This window comes from Emys orbicularis, chromosome 3 (genome assembly GCF_028017835.1).
Source record: "Emys orbicularis isolate rEmyOrb1 chromosome 3, rEmyOrb1.hap1, whole genome shotgun sequence".
Classification (NCBI taxonomy): domain Eukaryota; kingdom Metazoa; phylum Chordata; order Testudines; family Emydidae; genus Emys; species Emys orbicularis.
The window spans coordinates 183,953,264-183,974,390 of NC_088685.1; the positions used below are offsets into that span (position 1 = coordinate 183,953,264).

The following is a 21,127-nucleotide window of genomic DNA, read 5'->3' on the forward strand; positions in this document are numbered from 1 at the left end:
TAGGTGCTTTTGAAAATCCCATAGTAAATATCTGCCTACAAATATAAGTTTCAACAGTGTTTGTGAGTGGGCACAGAATTCTTCAGCTTTTGTTTTTTATTTACAAAGCTTCAGAAGGGGCAGCAGAACCTGTAGCTTTTCAGATAAAATAGTTAAATTCTCATTCATATCCAGTTGCGTGATGGAAGGCAGGGGAGAGGAAAAATGTATTAATCTCTGGGTTCTGTGTATGGTGTTTACTACTGTACATCTGCATTGGGTTCTTGGTTTCTGTGTTTGCGTTGGTTTGATCCATTCATGAGTTCCAGTCAGGTTTTTCCTTCACATAGTTGTCCCACCACAACTTCTAGATGAATTGCATGGGCAGGTTTATAGTCCCTGCAACTGAGTCAGTTAAAGGACCAATTAGCATAGGAGGATTGGGTATGTATTTGGTGTGATTTATGAACATGTGAGGAACTGTTCCTTCTGTGAATTCCAAAAGAGCCAGTCATTAGAGGCTGATGGAAGGTTGGTTAGGCACACAAGGATCTGAGGTTTCTGTATGTAGGAGCGGAGGCCTACACGTTAGTATGCATCAGCGACTGGGCCTTGTGATGCTCTCTGATGGTGCACCGGGGCAGGACCATGGGTTCCCAAATTCAGGGTCAAGTCAAAGGGAAAGAGGTGGAGGCAGTTCCCGTCTCTACAGTGAGTTTGCCAGGACGCCTAACCTTTGGGCATCTGTTGTTGTTAGCTTGGTATTGATAAAGTTTCGGGCAGTTCAGGCAAATTCCTGAAGAATTTATTATGTATCTTCCTTCCCCTTTGTCCAATCAAGTGAAGCTAAATTGCTTGACTCATCTCTCAGCATGCTATGTATTATATAATTACATTATACAGTCTTCATTTTTGTCATGGATTCTGTGCTTTCCATGATTTTCAAAGAATTTCTGACTCTGAACCCTTGACACTTTGGGATTTCTGCATACGAGAAGTAGATGCAATGGGTAAACTGTTGAGCTAAACTCATTGAGAAACTTTAATTAAGTCGAGTCAAACTTTGGATTGCATGGGGAATAGGAGCTCCTCAACAACATTGTGAAGCACAAACAATCTGACCAGTGAACTGTCACTGAGAGCTTGAATTCCCATTGAGACGATGAAGTTTCTCCCTCACCTAAGTTCAAAAACAGCAAAAATTCAATTCTGATATAACAAACTATTGTTCAAATCTATTTGCTATTACCACAGCATAAGAATAATACTTTGTTGACTAATATGAGCCATTAAAGTTGTCAAGGCTGATTCCCCACTCTGGCACTTTGAGTGCAGAAGGTGGGGACCCGCAAGGATTCTAAAAATTAATACTTGCCACTCCAGGCTTGTATTAAACTCCCGAGATTACAGCTTTTTTCGGACCTTGGATGAGTAGATTCTGCCACCACCCAAGTGCAAAAACCCCTTTGAGAACCCAGGAAGGTGCACTTGGGAATTCCTTTCTGTGGGGTACCCTCAAGCCCTTTCACCCCCACCTCCAGGGAAGAGCTGAGAAAGAAAACAGAGGAAATCAGCTGTTGCCTCCAGCTAATTAAACTATGTGTGCACAAACATCTTAGGACACAAAATCCAATCCTGTTCTAAAAAAAAGGTAAATTTTATTAAAAGCAAAAAGAAAGAAAATACATTTGAAAACTCAGGCTACTGCTAGATTTAAAAAACCCACTTACAATAATTAAGCATCAAGAAAAACCTTTTTGAGGTCCATCTTAAAGGTTACAAGCAAAACAAAAGCATTTGGGGTTAGCACAGAGGAGTCCACAAGCCATAAAGAAATAAAATAAATAAACCTAATTGCGTCTTCCTGGACATTTCCTGATCTACTTACATATCTGGGGGTTTCAAGTGAGTAGTTTCTAGGTGTGATTCAGATGATTTTTCATACCTGGACCCAAGCTTCTTACAACATAGTTCCAGCCCTGGCTCTGCTTCTCCCCGAGAACAACAACAGAACAGACAAAGGGGAAGTTTTTTCCCAATTTTAAAAAGTTCTAGCCTTCCAATTGGGTCTTTTGGTCAGGTGCCCACTCCCTTCTTTTACCTATGCAGGGAGACTTTTTAACCCTTTACAGGTAAAGCAAGTAGAGAACAACTACTAAGAGAGATTTTATAGCTAACTGGCTGGCTGGGTGTCCATAAAAGGGAGCTACCCGCCCCTTTCATTTATCACAAAAGTGTTACAGGATATGGAACCCTTTTGCCGGTGGGATTTGACATCTTTTAATTATATTTTTATGATAATGTGCTCTTCACAATGACCAGTCAATGGCTCTTCCTAAAAATTACCATGACTGAACAGCTATAACAACTTGCACTTCTGCAGTGTAGACGATCTGGAAGTACTTTATAGACTCTTTTCTCCAGCACAACTCTGAGGCATAGGTAAGTATTGTACCCATTTTATAGGTAAGTAAGCTGTGTCACAGAGACTGTAGTGATTATCTGTCCATCAGCACACTTTTGTCAATGGCTTAATGAGGGAAGTCTCTCTTTATACCTGTAATATTTGCAGAAGGAATACAGAAAATGACTGATTGGAAACAAATAATTTATTTAGCAATGATCTAGTGTGAAAACCACTCTTGCAGTATAATTAGTGCACTTTGTTTTCTAGATACTGGAAAATACAGTATATTCTGTTACATTTTCAGCTCATCTGTGTGTTTTCTCACTAGTTTTGTGTGGTTTTACAGAATTAATTTTCCAGTGTTGTTTTTATATGATAATGATATGTATTTATTTATCCACCTACTTATGGTTGTAAATCTACAAAGTAATTATAATAGACTCAGAGCGGTTTTTACTAATCCAGGTAACAACCAGCTAGAGAAGCTGAAGAACTGAGGCAAAGTCCAAAGAACTCTGATCCTCACCAACCTTTGTTTCATTGGGTATACTCAGCACTAGGGTAGGGAAATGAGCAGAGTTACTCTGCTTTGTGTTGGTGGCTGACACCCAGAAAAAAAATGTGGAAAAATCTTGTCAGTAATAGTGAGTCAGTTTGTCTATCATAAGTAGGGTTTTCCAAAGCTTAGATTTACTAATGAAAGGGAGTAGTAGTTAGAGGCATTAAAATCCATGTTTCCAAGAAGACAGTAGTTAAACTCCCAATTCATTGGGGCCAGAATTTCACCCAGTTGTATGCAGAGGGCACCTGAATATAGGCATGTATAGAAAGGGATGGTGATAGAGTCACAGAGTTGTGTGGTCTTGAGTTTCTCCATCCTGTGAATCCCCAAGTTCCTTCCCTTGAGAAGAACAATAGGTAGGAAACTGAGTTTTCCCTCTGTTTATCTGGCCTTTTATACCACCTCTTATGAGTTTTTCTTCAGGAGAGGTGATCTGGGCTAAGAGAGTGGGATGGACAAGAAAAGATGAAGGGGTGAGTCCTCCCAATTGGAAAGCGATGGGAAATCAGCAATAGCTAATCACTGGGGGAAGATGAAGTTGTTATTTGTTAACAAATGGCATAAAAGGGCATAAACATTGCAACAGAGGGCTTGGGATTTGTAGGTTCAGGAAACCATTACAGCTACCACTTGGCAGGCAGAGGTGAATTTGTAGATAGATGGCCTGCAGCATGTCCACTTGCTGCAGAAGTTCGTCAACATGCTCACTAAAAACAGGCTGGTACTTTGCCTTTTTTTGTTTGCTTCTACTCAGGATAGGTAGGGTTTGAATAATAACCAAAAAAATAGTATGTAAGAATTTTTCCTTTTCATCTCTAAGTTCTGTTGCTGTATCACAAGCATTCGTTAGTAATATGAATGTTAAAGAGAAATTATATATTTTCAGGTCATGGTTATTTTGTCAAAAATGCATTAAAGTTAGCTAGGATGTTGCCACAAAGATTTAATAGTACAAAATGTAGTGATGTGTCATTGATGATAAAAAACCATAAATAGTGTAACCAGGGTGCTTTATCTCCAGAGTAACATCATTATGTCTAAGAAAAATTGTCCTAAAATTGACAACCTACTAAATTCATTATTTTCAATACTGTGGTGATCTATTGATGAGCAGATTGGTTTGTAGGATAGTAACCCATTAAGTGATCTAAAGGCAAGTTTTTGTGTGAGTAAAAGTTAGGAGATCAAAATTTTGAGGCAAGTAGCTTACAATCATATTTACATTACCCTTTGATTTATTTTCCTTCTGTCTTTGTCACCCCCTTCTTTGACTCACCTTTCTGTTACTTAGTACCTTTTTTCTATTCAGGTTAGGCTGCAAACCACAGGGAAAAATAGTGCTGTTTTTCCAGTAGGAAACACTTCACTAGTGTTTCTTAGTGAGTGGCAAGGATTCTGCCTTCATACTGAGTGAGAGAGACTAGGATCACATTATTATAGTCTGTCTCACTCTCTTCAAGCTCGATAGTTAGAGCACTTTTATTAATATTATTATTGGTTATTACTTTTATTATCATAGCAAAATTAGCCTGTCAGCAATGGGTGCAACAAAAATGGTGCTGAACATAATTTAACTGCAAGTGTAGCCAAGGAATTCAGAACCAGCCCAGAATCTGTGGCTAAAACCAACCTAACTCACTTTCTGAAATGAAGCTGAAAAGGGTTTGTCCTTGATGCATTTGCATTTAAACTGTGTTCAGCACCAGTTTAGTTTCACTTGTTGGTGACACTTGCTGTCAGTAACAGGACATTTGCTGGTGTAGACAAGGATCTCAGGCAAGAAGCAGCACTATGTTCTTATATTGTTTTGAGTGCTGATTGTCCTTTGGACCTATGTTGAACAAAGAAGGAAGGTATTGTTGTCTGTCCACCTGACAAACCAACGTGTTCTTCCCTGTATTCTCTATAATGCTTACTTTAAATATAATTTGCAAATATGTAACCAAAAATTAGCTAAATGTATTTTTATGTTCTGAATGGCTCAGATAGCTAAGGGAGGCCTTTGGCATGTAATTAACTCTAAACAGACTTTGTCTTTCATTTCAGTATCCTCAAAGTCAAGCTGGCCAGCTCCTGCCGCACTTAACATTGCATCTGCTATGGTGCCTTGTTGGGGAAAAGAGAGCTGTCCCAGGGGCTCACGTAAGGGTAATTGTTTATTATATAGCATGGTTTACAATGTGTTTTTTGTGTTGTTTTATATTTCAAAGGGTATAAAAATAATATGAAAGACACCATAAAACTGTGCTATATAATGAAAGGAAAAAAACCACTTACCTGAGCTATCATGAGTCAGTTCCATGCCCCAGCATGGTTCTTCAAAGCCTCTGAAATTAAGGCATGCATTGTGCGGGGGTCTGGCGGCTGAAAGAGGGGTCAGCTGGTGTGGCTTTGCAGAGGCTGAAATGAGGTGAAGAGTGCACTTCTTTATACAATCTATTTAGGGTTTTCAGAACATAACAATATATGTAGCTGTGTGTGTTAAGAAAATATTCTCAGCTCACCTTTTAAATTCTGCCTCTATACCCCTTAACATGTAAATGCCATTAGAGAGAATTTCAATTGAACTCCACAATTTAAGATGTTTCTATAATTGTGTAAGTTACCATAAGTAAAATGTAACAACTGTCTGTGGTCTAAAGAACTCTGAAGTAGGGGTCTGTCACTGAGAGTAGAGCAACTTTTTTGGCTTGTAAGGAAGGCAGGATGGGAAGAAGACAGATTCATATGGGCAAAGGGCACTGTGAGGCCCTCTGATGTAGCCAATACAGTGGCCTGCTCCCTGTAGATATATGAATAGCTATTCTATTTTAAATAGAATTCCTATGTGAATAAGTGGAAGTTTTTAGCATCTAGAATTGTCCAAGTGAGTTGGGTTGGAGAGGGTAAAAACAAAAATAAAGAAAATAAAAAAAGAAATACTGTGTATCGGAGAAAACATTCAAGAACCATTCATCTCTCTGAATGTGACCCCTGTAATGCCACTAAAGACAGCAAGACTTATGGTGATAGCCTGGCCAAGCAGTAGCTGTGCACAGGGCTGCTTTAACTTTTGCACATATTCAATTTTTCAAAGATTTAAAAACATTTTAGACAAGATAGTATCAGCAGCTTGTTCCAGAGGCCAAGCTGTTTCCTGCTTCCCTCAACTGGAAATGCATAACCTCATATCTCTACCAAAATGTTAAAATGTGCAACACATTCAAGGAGGCAGAATCATAACTTCTCCTTATTTGCTTCTGAGAAGTACATGTCATCAATTTTAATGAACAGCTGAGGTATATGGATATAAAAAAAATGAAGAAGAACCTCTCACTTTGCTGTTTTTGCCTTCTAGTTCAACAATTTTGCTCTTAAAGACAAACAGTTTTTATTTCAATATAGTGTAAGAAAGTGCTCTGAAGTTTTGGTTTTCTGTTAGTACAGTTTATATGTAATATCAAAATTTGGTAAACGGACCTCTCAATAGCGTTCCTACTGTCTTACCTGGCCAATAGCAATCATGTTTCCAGCTGCTGTAACCAAGCTCAGGAGAAAGATAATGCACAAAGCATTGGGTCTTAAGCAGCGGAGTTTTGACTGTAAACAAGGGTAGTTTACTAACTTGTTTTCAGCACCAGGTGAACTGTGAGACACATGTGACTATTCCATATAGTGGCACAAGTTGGTGGCTGGATAAGTAAATAAGTGGCTATTTTCAGTCGGCAGTATTTTTTTCTTGAGGTGAGCCACTTGTCTGATGGGAGGGGTAATGGGGTTCTAGGTTAGCATGTTGTCAGCTAGTTCCAAGGTCAGTGTATAGTAGAGGTCTCTGAAAAGGTACGTTTGAGTTAATATAGAGGCATACAAGTGTTAATATGCTCCTTTTTAGTTAGAGACTCTTTATACCAAAGTCCAGTTTTAAGTATCCTGTAAGGTTTAGACCAGGGGTCTCAAAGTCCCGGCCCACGGGCCATCTGCAGCTCGAGAACCTCCCCACTGAGGCCCATGGAAGAGAGACGCATGTAGCCATGCTGCCGGCTCTGTCTGCTGCAGGCGCCGCCCCATGCAGCTCCCATTGGCTGGGGGAAAGGGACAGAGATATCATCACTAGTCGCCATGCAGAGTCAGCCCTGGAGGCAGCATCATTAGTTGCCGGGCAGAATCAGCCATGGAGGCATCATCACTTTTTTCCACAATGAATATAAACAAGTCAAAATACCGAACACAACTATCTGATGTACACCTTGCTGCAATCCTGAAGGTTTCAACTGCTCAGTCCAAACATCAACAAACTGACAGAACTGAAGCGTTGCCAGGTATCTGGCAAACACTAAAAACTCCCTGGCAGGCGAAGAATTGTATAAAGTTGTATGACAGTTTTATTATTTCTAAGAAAATTGAAATAAAAAATACAATATAAACGTTTTCTTTTCTGAACACCATCTTCAGTGACATTATTGGCCCGCTGGGAGGATTTGAGGACTGGCACTGGCCCTAAGGTAAATTGAGTTTGAGACCCCTGGTTTAGACAGACTTTACACTGGATGTGCACACTTAATATGTTTGACAAAGGATCTACCTGGAGTGATTTCAGTGACGCAGTCCTTCCTTTCTGACAGATGCAAAGAGTGGTACTAGAGTAAGGGAAATGAACAGTCACTTAGTCCTTCACATGTGAGGTACCACAGGAAGCTGGTTATCCTCCTAAGAGAGCATAAGAGCTGCTGAAGAAGGTTGTGAGGCATTTTGGTCTGTGGTAATGTTTGTATGGTGATGGTACTTAGTTCTAGGTTTTTTATTCATCAGATTCAGTTAGTTCAGTTTCCTTGCTTCCATAGCATCTGTCCCAAATAGGGTCAAATGAGAAAGAGTTGGCTGATAATGAATCTGGGTAAAACAGAGATGTATTTGTTTGGTTGGTAATCTAGAGAAATTAGTGAGGGTTGTAACTGCTCCAGTTATTCATTAAATGAATCCCATCCATGCCAAAACAGTTTGGGGTAATTTGAACCCAAGATTTCTCTTGGATTCCCAACTAGCAAAAGGGGTACATACAGCTTTTTGACTTTGTGGTTGGTTGAAGTGTTGCAGCCTTTCCTCACCGAAGCAGATCTTATGAGTCATCCAAGCCTCTATCACTTTTAGGCTTGGGCTACTTCATTTTCTCACAGTTAGGGTTACCCTTGAAGACCACTTGGAAACTTTAGCCAATGCTGAATGCAGTAGCAACATGCTCACAGTGCAGTGGATCAGCCATGAGCACATTAGGCCTGTGTGCCATGCACTTTACTGGCTTCCCATCTGCTTCTGATTACAATTCAGATAATTAGTTTTAATCAACAAAATCTTCTGTGGTTTGGCATTTACCTCGGAGTCCTGGTTGATTGCAGGATGACTATGAGTCGGCAATGTGACGTGGCTGTGAAAAAAGCTAATGCGGTCTTGGGATGCATTAGGCGAGGTATTTCTAGTAGGGACAAGGAGGTGCTGCTTCCATTATACAAGGCGCTGGTGAGACCTCATTTGGAGTACTGTGTGCAGTTCTGGTCTCCTATGTTTAAAAAGGATGAACTCAAACTGGAAGGGGTACAGAGAAGGGCCACTAGGATGATCCGAGGAATGGAAAACCTTTCCTATGAAAGGAGACTCGAGGAGCTCGGTTTGTTTAGCCTAACCAAAAGAAGGCTGAGGGGGGATATGATTGCTCTCTTTAAATATATCAAAGGGATAAATACCAGGGAGGGAGAGGAATTATTTCAGCTCAGTACTAATGTGGACACGAGAACAAATGGATATAAACTGGCTGTGGGGAAGTTTAGGCTTGAAATTAGACGAAGGTTTCTAACCGTCAGAGGGGTGAAATTTTGGAACAGCCTTCCGAGGGAAACGGTGGGGGCGAAAGACCTCTCTGGCTTCAAGATTAGGCTAGATAAGTTTATGGAGGGAATGGTTTGATGGGATAACATGATTTTAGTCAATTAGGCAATAACGTGCCATCACTGGTAAAATGAGGGTCCGGCTGGAGAATCTTGCCTGTATGCTCGGGGTTCTACTGATCGCCATATTTGGGGTCGAGAAGGAATTTTCCTCCAGGGTAGATTGGCAGAGGCCCTGGAGGTTTTTCGCCTTCCTCCGCAGCATGGGGCAGGGGTCGCAAGCTGGAGGATTCTCTGTGACTTGAAGTCTTTAAATCACGATCTGGAGACTTCAACAGCTGAGTTAAGGGAAAGTGGGTGGGTCAGCTTTTGTGGCCTGCATCATGCGGGAGGTCAGACTAGATGACCATATTGGTCCCTTCTGACCTTAAAGTCTATGAGTCTATGATTTATCTGTCTTAGAGTTTGCAGCTCTTCCTGTGCACCATCATGTCAACTGAGGTCTGCTGAGGAACTTCTGCTCACGGTCTTTATATGATTCTGGATTAGAGGTAGGGCATTTGTGATTTGTTTTGGAACTTTACTACCTCTGCCACATCCCAAGTTTGCTTCACTGTGTAGTGCAAGACCCCTCTCTTTGACAAAGCTTTCATTATAACGAAAGCTACCTCTTTTACAGAAGAATGGCCATACTGGGTCAGACCAAAGGTCCGTCTAGCCCAGTATCCTGTCTTCTGACAGTGGCTAATGCCAGGTGCTTCAGAGGGAATGAACAGAACAGGTAATCATCAAGTGATCCATCCCCTGTTGCCTATTCCCAGCTTCTAGCAAACGGAGGCTAGGGACACCATCCCTGCCCATCCTGGCTAATAGCCATTGCTGGACTCCACGATGGACTCCATTAATTTATCTTGTTCTTTTTTGAACCCTGTTATAGTCTTAGGCTTCACAACATCCTCTGGCAAAGAGTTCCACAGGTTGACTGTGGGTTGTGTGAAGAAATACTTCCTTTTTTTTGTTTTAAACCTGTTGCCTATTAGTTTCATTTGGTGACCCCTAGTTCTTGTGCTATGAGAAGGAGTAAATAACACTTCCTTATTTACTTTCTCCACACCAGTCATGATTTTATAGACCTGTCATATCCCCCGTAACTAACTCATATCAACCTAACTCTAGAAAAACTACTGACCGACTATTGGCTTCATATATCACCACTGCAGCCTGATTACTAGAAAACAAGTTCAAATTGTGGAGTAATTTTTGCTACTAAGTGTTGGCAATAAATGTATAAAGCAGATACTGAGCAGCTTGATTTTAATAAGCTAAATTGACGTAGACAGAAATTGGAAAAATAAAATTGGATTGAAAATTTAGTAAACATGAACTAAGAAGATGCATTTTGTAGAAACTTATTTTTTTTCAGTGTGATTCTATGAGGTCCTCTATGGAATTTTACAAATTTTACACTTTATAGGATTTAGAAGTCTTTTAAAATTTTTACAAATATTCCTAAGCTTAGGAACTCTCCAAGAAATTATGTACTGAAGATTGTATCATACCGATTTTACATATAGTCAGATCATGTAATCTCTTTGTTCCTCAATTTACCTGTGGGTTACACAGTGTATTGGTGGTAGAGCTACAAATAGAACCCAGAATTCCTGACTCTATTCTTTCCTGTAATCAACAATCACTTTCTGTTATGAGTATTTCATTTTCAGCGGTGTCTGCAATATTGGTACACTAGTAAGTGTCATCACATACTCTAGTTCCACTTCCTTGTCTTCATGCTGAATGTGAGGGTAAATGGGAAGTTGTCTCTAGGGCTAGTGTGGCTGATTGTGATCTCTCATCACAGAGTGTGATCAGGAGTACGTCCACTGGTGTTGATGTAATTTTACACCAATATGGACTAAGGGCGTAACTTCCATATGTACAATTTTTGTTGTGTTTTTAAGTTAAAAATTATTGAGGAAGACGAGAAATTAAAATTACTAGCAGATGTTTCCTTAAATTATGGTTTCCATAGACCTCCACCTGCTGGAGAAAGAGATGTTAGTTTTGCTGTACATTGGAACTTTTGTTCCCTGTGAACCACATTATCAGATTGATAGTACTTTATCTTCATTATCCATGTACTGACTATCGTATTCTTAAAAGATAGTTATCAATGTCTCCATCTTGGAGCTTATCATAGAATCATAGACTTTAAGGTCAGAAGGGACCATTATGATCGTCTAGTCTGACCTCCTGTACAACGCAGGCCACAGAATCTCACCCACCCATTCCTGTATCAAACCCCTAACCTATGTCTGAGCTATTGAAGTCCTCAAATTGTGGTTTAAAGACTTCAAGGTGCAGAGAATCCTCCAGCAAGTGACCTGTGCCCCACGCTGCAGAGGAAGGCGAAACCCCCCCAGGGCCTCTGCCAATCTGTCCTGGAGGAAAATTCCTTCCCAGCCCCAAATATGGTGATCAGCTAAACCTTGAGCATGTGGGCAAGACTCACCAGCCAGACACCCAGGAAAGAATTCTCTGTAGTAACTCAGATCCCACCCCATCTAACATGCCATCACAGGCCATTGGGCATATTTACTGCTAATAGTCAAACACCAATTAATTGCCAAAATTAGGCTATCCCATCATATCATCTCCTCCATAAACTTATCAAGCTTACTCTTGAAACCAGATATGTCTTTTGCCCCCACTGCTCCCCTTGGAAGGCTGTTCCAGAACTTCACTCCTCTGATGGTTAGAAACCTTCGTCTAATTTCAAATCTAAACTTCCTGATGGCCAGTTTATATCCATTTGTTCTTGTGTCCACATTGGTACTGAGCTTAAATAATTCCTCTCCCTCCCTGGTATTTATTCCTCTGATATATTTATAGAGAGCAATCATATCTCCCCTCAGCCTTCTTTTGGTTAGGCTAAATGTTTTGCTTCACAAAGAGGCAACACTAGATATAATTTCTGTTTCATATGCAGAGCCTTAGAGAGTAGGTTTTGTGTGTTTGGGTTTAGATCTGTAATCAAAGCTGCACAGTCACTCAAAGTGAATTAGTTTTGATGTCTGTTGTGGGGCTGTAAAACAGTTCTGATTACTGAGGTGAAAATTTGATGACTAAACCACTGAGCTGACCAGTTCCTTCAATTCTGCCTCTTTGGTAAGAGTAATTTTTTACTACTCTGTTTGAAGCTGTAGAAAATGGACATCCAGAAATTATAAAGCTTCTACTCCAACACGGAGCAAATATTAATGGATCCCATTCTTGGTCTGGATGGAATTCTTTGCACCAAGCTTCTTTTCAGGTAACCTATAAATTTATTATTTCATTTCCATGTAAATAGTGTGTTTTACCCTTTTAAAATGACAGGTTGTACAGTTTTTGCTTCCTACTCTGATGATTTATGATTGTTAGGCTGGGCAGAAAAGGCAGTCTAAATGCTAATGATCATTCTGAATATGTCATAGTATGCTACATCAGCGATAGAAGGTGTTAGGCAGCAATGATTATTTAAGTATTAATAGTACTGCATGTACTTAAGAAGTGATCAAATATAATATTTGGGAAGTAAATCTGTTATAACATACACTTATTTTTTTGGGGAAGACTTTCATTGTATCATAGATGCGGCCAACCTGGTCTCTTCTGAATTTTTTTTTTATCCAGCATAAAAATTTATCAGACTTATAGTTCCAATATGCTAATTTAATTCTATTTATACACCTCTACCTTGATATAACGCTGTCCTTGGGAGCCAAAAAATCTTACCACGTTATAGGTGAAACCGCGTTATATTGAACTTGCTTTGATCCACCGGAGTGCACAGCCCCGCCCCCCCGGAGCGCTGCTTTACCGCATTATATCCGAATTTGTGTTATATCGGGTCGCGTTATATCGAGGTAGCGGTGTATTTATTGGACTGGGTAAATGTGCAAGATGAAATTAAACCTATCTGATGATTCTGCCACAGACTTTCAGAATACTATAGAATATTGAATGTACTCTATATTTTAGATTTATACACAGAGTAAGAATGAAAAAGCAGGGTTATATCAATTCCACTGCTCTTTTTCTAACAAAACAAAATATATTTATTTCAGGGACATACTGAAATAATAAAATTGCTTCTTGAAAAAGGAGCAAACAAGGAATGTGTGGATGACTTTGGAATCACACCTCTGTTCATTGCTGCTCAGTATGGGAAGCTGGAGAGTTTACGAGTACTTATATCACATGGTAATTTTCACCTTTCATTTAGCATTAGTAATATTTTTATAATGTTAGTGAAACACCAGCTATGAACTGGTATATGAAATTATCACAAACTGCTTAAATCTTGCTATTCCGGTATCTTGCCTTGCATTCCCTTGAATCAGACCAAGAAACAGGAAATAAAACATAAGTGCTTGTCTACAGTGGAAATGCTACAGTGACATAGGTAATCCGCCTCCCCGAAAGGCAGTAGCTAGGTCGATGGAAGAATTCTTGGGTTGACTTTGCTCTTTGCTCTGTGTGCACCGGGAGTTAGGATTTTTTTTACACCCCTGACCGACTTAGTTGGGTCGACCTGACTTTTTAGTTAGACCAGGCCTAAGTAAAGACCTAACCTAGGTAAAGATTAAGGGTCTGATTGTGACCTTAATCACACTGAGTAGTCCTTTACTACATGAGAAGTCCAATTCATTTCTATGGATTACTGCAGGAGCAATATACTACTTAGCATGATAAAGGGTATCACAATCGGATCCTAAAGTTACAGTCGTAATTTCTTCAGAATCTCAGACCAACAGACCTTGGTGTGCATCTCTGAATAGTATGCTGTCACTAACCTTCCCACACAATCAAATGAAAATTAAACAGTCAAAACTATTAAATTGATGAGCACCCTAAACCTGGCCAAAACATCACACACAGGTCAACAAATCTACAGAAAGTAATTTCTAACAAAATATTAACTAAATCTTTGAAATTTTTCCACAATGTCTATCATTTATCTGGTATTGCCCTATTCTACTACATAGTGAGACAAGTGCTTCCCAGTTGCATACAAAGTCTTTCTCTCAGTAGGAGTAAGAAACCTAATGTAAAGTTCATCTGTAAAGATGTAAATAAAAGTAACGACTCTGTGGTTTATAATTCTGTTCATTAAGTATCTTCTACTATCAATGTATAATGCACTGCTATACCAGAATTCAAGCCCAACAATCTGCCAGCGTAGCAGGATTATTGGCATTTTGAATGATGGGAATGTCTTCCTTTGAATGGAAGAAAGTGGTTCAGCTCTCCAGTGTGTAATGTTATTTTAGAGTTTGTTTAATTTATTAGGTACTAATTACTTGCATTGCACTGAGGATTGCATATTTTTGCTGTATTTGTGATTAACTTAAAATAATGTTTTACATCATTCATTCACTCTGTAACCTCATCAGGGTTTCAAGTGACCCTAAAGGAGAATTTTAAGGGACTAGCATTTGACATCAGTGTTTTCTTCCTGTCAGATTTAAATGAAAACCAAAAATACTTTGAGAACTTTAGTTCTAATCACTTTAGCGTATGAGCAATTTGAAAACACGTAGCAGGTTAGTAAAGTAAATATGATTCTTCTTCGAGTGCTTGCTCATATTGATTTCATTGTAGATGTGCACACGTGCCCACATGCGCAGTCGTTGGAGACTTTTTGCTTAGTGGTGCCCTCTGGATTTCCATGCTCATGCGTTGGTATATCAGGCGCCGCCGGTCCTGCGCCCTTTCAGTTCCTTCTTACTGCCCATGGTGGTCAGTCGGAGTGCCTCTGTCCCTTGCTTCACAAGCGGTCAGCGGTTTCTCTTCTATCTTAGCCTTGTGCTTCTAGCTGTAAATAGTTTAATCATTTGTTAGTTAGTTGTTAAGTACCTATTAAGTGTTTAGTTAGATAGTGTCCCGGCAGGGACTTTGCCCCAGGCGGGGCATGCCCTGGTCTCCGGATTTCAAGCCCTACTCTTCATGCCTTGTAGTGACTCACAAAAGGGCTCACCCCTGGGGAGTTCCTCCCCCCGAAAGGACCCGCCACTGACTCCAGGGAGTGGTAAAGGACCCAAGTTGACAGCGCAGTCGACGCGCTCTGAGCCCCCGGCACCTAGAGAGCTAAGAGTGCCTCTGTCACAGCCGGCACCGCGTGTGGCAATGGAACCGGCTAAGGCACCCCATGAGGGCAAGCCCGCCGACAAGGCCTCGCAGAAAACAAGTGAGCGCCACCAGTCCCCAGAGCCAAGACAGAGCCTTAGGTCGCCACGTTCTTGATCTCCGCATCAGCCCAGGTCTCCAGTTCACCGCTACGAATCATTGGCTCCGCGCTCCCGATCCCCGACTTCATGCCGGAGCTTGCCCAGGCGTCGATCTCCCCAGCACTGGTCTTTGTCACATCGTTGGTTGCCGTTGCTGAGACCTCGAGGTTGCTCCCTGGCACGGCACCGCTCGCCCTACTCCTGGCACCAGTCGGACCGTTACCAGCACCGGTCACTGGCAGCGACAGTGAGCCGCCAGACCCAAGCATCCACAGCCCCGCCTTGTTCGCTGATCTGGCAGCAGGACCAATGGCTGACCCAATCGCCTTATTGGAATGTCTGGGGTATTCCCATCATGCCATTGCCCCACTCCCGCCAGCCCTCAGTCACCACATCAGACAGGCCAAAGTTGGCACCCACGGCAACGATGCCACTGGGTTTGGTGCAGGACACTCTGGCAGCCGCCGCGGGTGAGGAGCCGGCACCCTCCCCCCAGGTCGCCCTCTCTGACAGGTGAGGACACTGCAAGACCACCCCCGGTCGTCCAATCAACCTCTTCCTCTCCAGACGAGGCGGTGGCGGGCCCCTCCAGAGCTAGCCCGTCGGACGATTTTAGGGAGCATCAGGCGCTGCTCCGCAGGGTGGCTTCCAACTTCAGCCTCAAGGCGGAGGAGATGCAGGAGCAGACAGACGCATTGCGTAATGTGCTCTCAGTGTCTGCCCTGGCTTGCGTCGCACTCCCGGTACATGAGGGGGTCCTGAACATTTCCAAAACGATCTGGCAAACCCTGTCCTCCATCCCGCCCGCCTCTAAGAGGGTGGAAAAGAAGTACTTCATCCCCACAAAAGGGTTCGAGTACTTGTACACCCACCTGTCACCGGGATTGTTGGTTGTGTTGGGGCCGAGAGGGACAAACAGGGGCCCACCAGTTCCACCCCTAAAACTAAGAAGGCCAAAAGGCTGGATTTGTTTGGTCGCAAAATTTATTCTATGGCTAGCCTTCAGTTTCAGGTGGTGAACCACCAGGCCCTTTTGGATTGCTACAACTTTAACTTTTGGGATGCTCTCCTCAAGTTCAAGGACTCCATGTCCCAGGAGACGGCCTAGGAATTCACGACCCTTGTGGAGGAGGGGACTGCGGTGGCTCGGTGCTCCCTTCAAATGGCCTGGGATGCGGCCGATTCACCTGCCAGTGTGGTCGCTTCAGCGATGGTCATGCGATGCAGTTCTTGGCTCCAGACGGCTGGCCTGTCCCAGGAGATGCAGGCTTCTATTCAGGACCTCCTGTTTGACGGTGTCGGCCTGTTCTCTGACCAAATGGATGCGCGTCTGCACGGCCTGGAAGACACGCCGACGACCCTCCGCTCTCTGGGATGCACACTCCTCAGGCATCGCGACAGCCATTCCGGTCTCCTCCGCCACCTCGACAGTGGCAGCCTCAACAAGGGCCTGCAAGGAAACAAGATGTTGGGTTTAGCCACGGCCGCCCTTCGGCGTCCTGGTCTCCTGCACAGCCTGGCCCAGCGAAGCACCAAGGGGGCCAGAAGCGATCATTTTGAGGGTGCGCTCAGGAACGACACACCAAGTCAACTGCCCAGATCCTTCCCTTCTTTTCCTCAACCACCTTTTCCCCTACCACTCAACCTGGTTGCAGGTTATGTCAGACTGCTGAGTCCTGGACATAGTGGCTCGGGGCTACACCCTGCAGTTTCTGGCTGCCCCTACCTCCCACCCCCCGCATCCCCGTCCCTCTCCAGGGACCCTTCTCATGAGCAACTCCTTGTTCAGGAGGACAAGAAGCTCCCAAGCTTAGGATCTGTGGAGGAGGTTCCTCGGGACATGGAAGGAAGAGGATTCTACTCCCGCTACTTCCTAATCCCGAAGGCAAAAGGGGGCCTTAGACCCATTCTGGACCTGCAGGGCCTCAACAAGTCTCGCAAGAAGTTGAAGTTCTGCATGGTCTCCCTGGCCTTCATCATCCCTTCCCTGGATCTGGGGGGCTGGTACGCCGCTCTTGACTTCAAGGATGTTTACTTTCATGTCTTTGTATTCCTGGGACACAGGCGTTTCCTGCGTTTCATAGTGGCTGGGTGCCACTTCCAGTTCACAGCGCTATCCTTCGGCCTGTTCTCGGCCCCCAGGGTGTTTACGGAATGCCTGGCACTGGTGGCGGCTTACCTGAGGCGTCGAGGGGTCCAGATCTTACCGTATGTCGACGACTGGCTCATTGAGGGCAGGTCTCCGGAGCAGGTGCAAAGAAGCCTCAATTTGGTGTGCTCTACCTGCAGCGACCTGGGCCTCTTAATAAATACAGAAAAATCCACATTAACGCCGGTCCAACACATAGAGTTCATCAGAGCAGTTCTCGACTCTACGCAGGCCAGGACCTTCCTTCCGGAAGCATGTTTTCAGACCATGACGGACTTGATTTCCCTCATAAAGAGCCAGCCACTCACCACGGCCCACATGTGCCATGTGCGCATACGTGGTCAACCATGCCCGGCTTCATCTGAGGCCTCTGCAAGCATGGCTGGTTTTGGTCTACATTCCCAACAGGCACCCCCTGGACCGAGTGGTCACAGGGCCGAGCCACACTCTCTCATCTCTGGACTGGTGGCGGGATCCTAAGTCAGTGCTGCAAGGAGTCCCCTTCATGACCCTGCCTCCGTCGCTCAACCTAGTCTCGGATATGGGCTGGGGAGCCCATCTGGGTGAGCTCAACACCCAGGGTCGCTGGCAACAACACAACCTATGACCCACGACCTTCACATCAATCTCAGGGAGCTCAGAGCAGTTCGCCTGGCCTGCCAGCCTTTCTTGCCCCACCTGGAAGGCAAAGTGGTGCAGATCCTGATGGACAATAGTGCCACAATGTATTACATCACCAGGCAGGGTGGCGCCAGGTCTTGGACCTTTGTCAGGAAGCGCTCAGCCTCCAAGACTTTTGTGTGCAGCATGCCATTCATTTGGTGGCTGCCCACCTGCCTGAAACCAAGAACGTCCTGGCAGATCGCCTCAGCAGGGCCTTCTCGTCTCGCCACAAATGGTCACTCCATCCGGAGGTGGTCAGCCTAATCTTCTGCAAGTAGGGGACTCCCCTGGTGGACCTGTTCGCATCCTAGCAGAACAGGAAGTGCCACATGCTCTGTTCTCTGCTGAGCAGGGGGGAGTGATAGCTCAGTTGTTTGAGCATTGGCCTCCTAAACCCAGAGTTGTGAGTTCAATCCTTAAGGGGGCCATTTAGGGAACTGGGGTAAAAATCTGTCTGGGGATTGGTCCTGCTTTGAGCAGGGGATTGGACTAGATGACCTCCTGAGGTCCCTTCCAACCCTGATATTCTATGATTCTGTGAAGGGCTCCCTGTCGAATGCCTTCCTGATCCCGTGGTCGGGAACGCTGATGTACGCCTTCCTGCCGATACCATTAATCCACAAAGTCCTGCTAAAGGTGAAGCAAGACAAAGCAACAGTCATCCTCATAGTCCTAGTTTGGCCTCGTCAACTCCGGTTCGACATGTTGCTGAGTCTTTCGGCAGCCACCCCACTGCAGCTGCGTCTTTGGCCAGATCTGCTGTCCCAGAACCACGGCAATCTACTGCATCCAAATCTGGTGGCGCTGCACTTGATGGCCTGCGTGGCTAAGTGGGAAAGAATGGCGGTGTTCTGCTGTTGTCCAGCAGATCCTGCTGGGCAGCAGGAAACCCTCCACCAGGGCTACCTACATGGCAAAGTAGTAACGGTTCTCGTGGTGGGCCTCAGGTCGCCACATTCGTGCAGAAGAGGCCCCGCTGCAGGATATCCTGGACTATTTGCTGCACCTTAAGCTCCAGGATCTGTTGCTGTCTTCGGTCTAGGTACACATGGTACACTTGGTTCACCTGGTGGCCATTTCAAGGCGGGTTGGTCTTCGCCCATCCTATGACGGCACGGTCATCCTGCTCCCTCCTGTTTCTCTCCTGGAGGGTCTCCATTCCATTACCCGCCCTCCTGCCCTTCTGTTGGCAAGAAGGAACTGAGAGAGCGCAGGGCTGGCAGTCCCTGATATACAATGCCATGAGTGCGGCATTCCAGAGGGTGCCACAGCTGGCCCTGCAGGTACTGCTAAGGCAAAAGTCTCCAATGAATGCACATGTGGGCGTGCGCACACCTACAATGGAATGGACATGAGCAACACATCTCGAAGAACAACAGTTACGAAAGGTAGGTAACAGTTTTTTCTTTAATACCTGTGGAAAATCTTCTGAATGATGAAGCAATTTTGTGAAAGCCAGTGCCTAATTAATGCTGTAATTTGTTTATTCACTTTTGTGGTTTTGCTCTGTTATGATAATCAGGCATCATATTATATGTTTTATTCTGTGTTAGGTGCAAATGTCAATTGTCAAGCCAAGGACAAAGCCACTCCATTATTCATTGCTGCACAGGAAGGCCATACCGAGTGTGTGGACCTATTGTTATCAAAAGGGGCCAATCCAAATCTCTACTGTAATGAGGAGGAATGGCAGTTGCCTATTCATGCAGCAGCCCAAATGGGCCATAGCAAGTAGGTGATATAAAAATCTAATAAATGATTCTACTCACTAAATGGTAATCAAGAATGAGAATTTTCAGCTATAAATGGAAGGGAAATAATGAGTTATGGACTCTGTTTTTTAGTTTAGAATTTCTTATTTTCTTCACATTACAGTTTCAAAGCCTGACCCTGCAGCTCTTGTCCATGTGGAACTCTCATTGAAATAAGCAGACATTTTGCATCGGAGTCTGATCCAACTCCCATTGAAGTCAGTGGATGTCCCACAGAGATTGGGGCTGCAGGATCAGACATCTGCTCACCTGATAAGCATATTACTATTTTGTTTATTTTATGTTTTAGGTGTAAATAATGATAAAGTATTCTTGTCCAAAACTCTTTAGGAGCCCTTAATTAGAAATACAGTTTTAAATGATAACCATACAGCAGCAAAAATAATCATATACAAATAATGAATAACTAAATGAGCCAGTAAATCAAAGCAGCAGAACAGTCCCTTTAATCCATCCAAGAACATAGCTCCACCCCCTCCCCCCCAAAAGCAAGCAAACAAACAAAATTTGGCTTTTGCAGTAGAGTAGGTAATGAAATTTGAGGTATTTCACAGCAAGGAGGAGCAAGCAAGTTTCAGACCCCCAGGTTCTCACAGAGATCCCTCTGCCAGTAGCCCCCATCTCTTTTATAAATGTGGGATCCAACTAGAGTGGCTCCACTGAGCACAGTTTTGGCTGTATATCACAGGGAAAGAGGCACATTCTCACATTCCAGACCATTTAAGGCTCTATAGCTCATGATCAACACCTTAAACTCCACCTGAAGAGCCAGCACAGTTCCCGGAGCACCGGTGCCACATGTTTCCACAGAGATGCCCCACTCACTAAATGAGCTGCTGCACTCTGCACCAGCTTCAGTCTGTGAATGATTTTAAGGTGTAGACCCATGTAGAGTGCATCTTGGGGGTGTGGAGGAAGCATGGAAAACAGTGACAAGGTCCATTTGTGAAATAAAGGATGCAACTTCCTAGCCAGCCTGGTTATAGCTGTCTAACAGTCTCTGTGGGGGGTCTAACATTTTCAAGTGTCATGCTCTGGTGACCAGTGGCAGAAACCCCCAGTCAAAAGGGCTAATATTGCCTCTGCCATGTCCTCCAGCTGCTTCACCCAAGCCACCATCACCTGAGCCTTGTTTGGACTGAGCTTCAGCCAGCTCACTCTCATCCATTCTCCAACCTCAAGAAAGCATTGGCTGAGGAAACCTCATTGTCTGGGGTGTCATAGATGAGGGGTTCTCAAACGGGGTCATGACCCCTCAGGGTGGTTACATGGCGGTCATGAGCTATCAGCTTCATGGGGCTGACAGCTCCCAGCCCCCATTAAATTAAATTAACCCCCAGTTTTTAAAGTAAAGGGGGGAGGGTCACACTTAGAGGCTTGCTGTGTGAAAGGGGTCACCAATACAAAAAGTTTGAAAACCACTGAGATAGACACATACATTTGGTTGTCATCAGTATACTGAAAACAC

General features: G+C 43.8%; 1 protein-coding gene across 1 annotated transcript in view; it reads left to right on the forward strand.

Moving 5' to 3' along the window:
• ASB3 (ankyrin repeat and SOCS box containing 3) overlaps positions 1–21,127 on the forward strand; it is a 114,683-nt gene that overhangs the window by 65,288 nt on the left and 28,268 nt on the right. Inside the window, exons 5-7 of the mRNA XM_065401193.1 lie at positions 12,004–12,116; positions 12,913–13,048; positions 19,441–19,618. Of these exons, the coding sequence (XP_065257265.1) occupies positions 12,004–12,116; positions 12,913–13,048; positions 19,441–19,618 (427 nt within the window). The remainder of the gene's footprint in view (positions 1–12,003; positions 12,117–12,912; positions 13,049–19,440; positions 19,619–21,127) is intronic.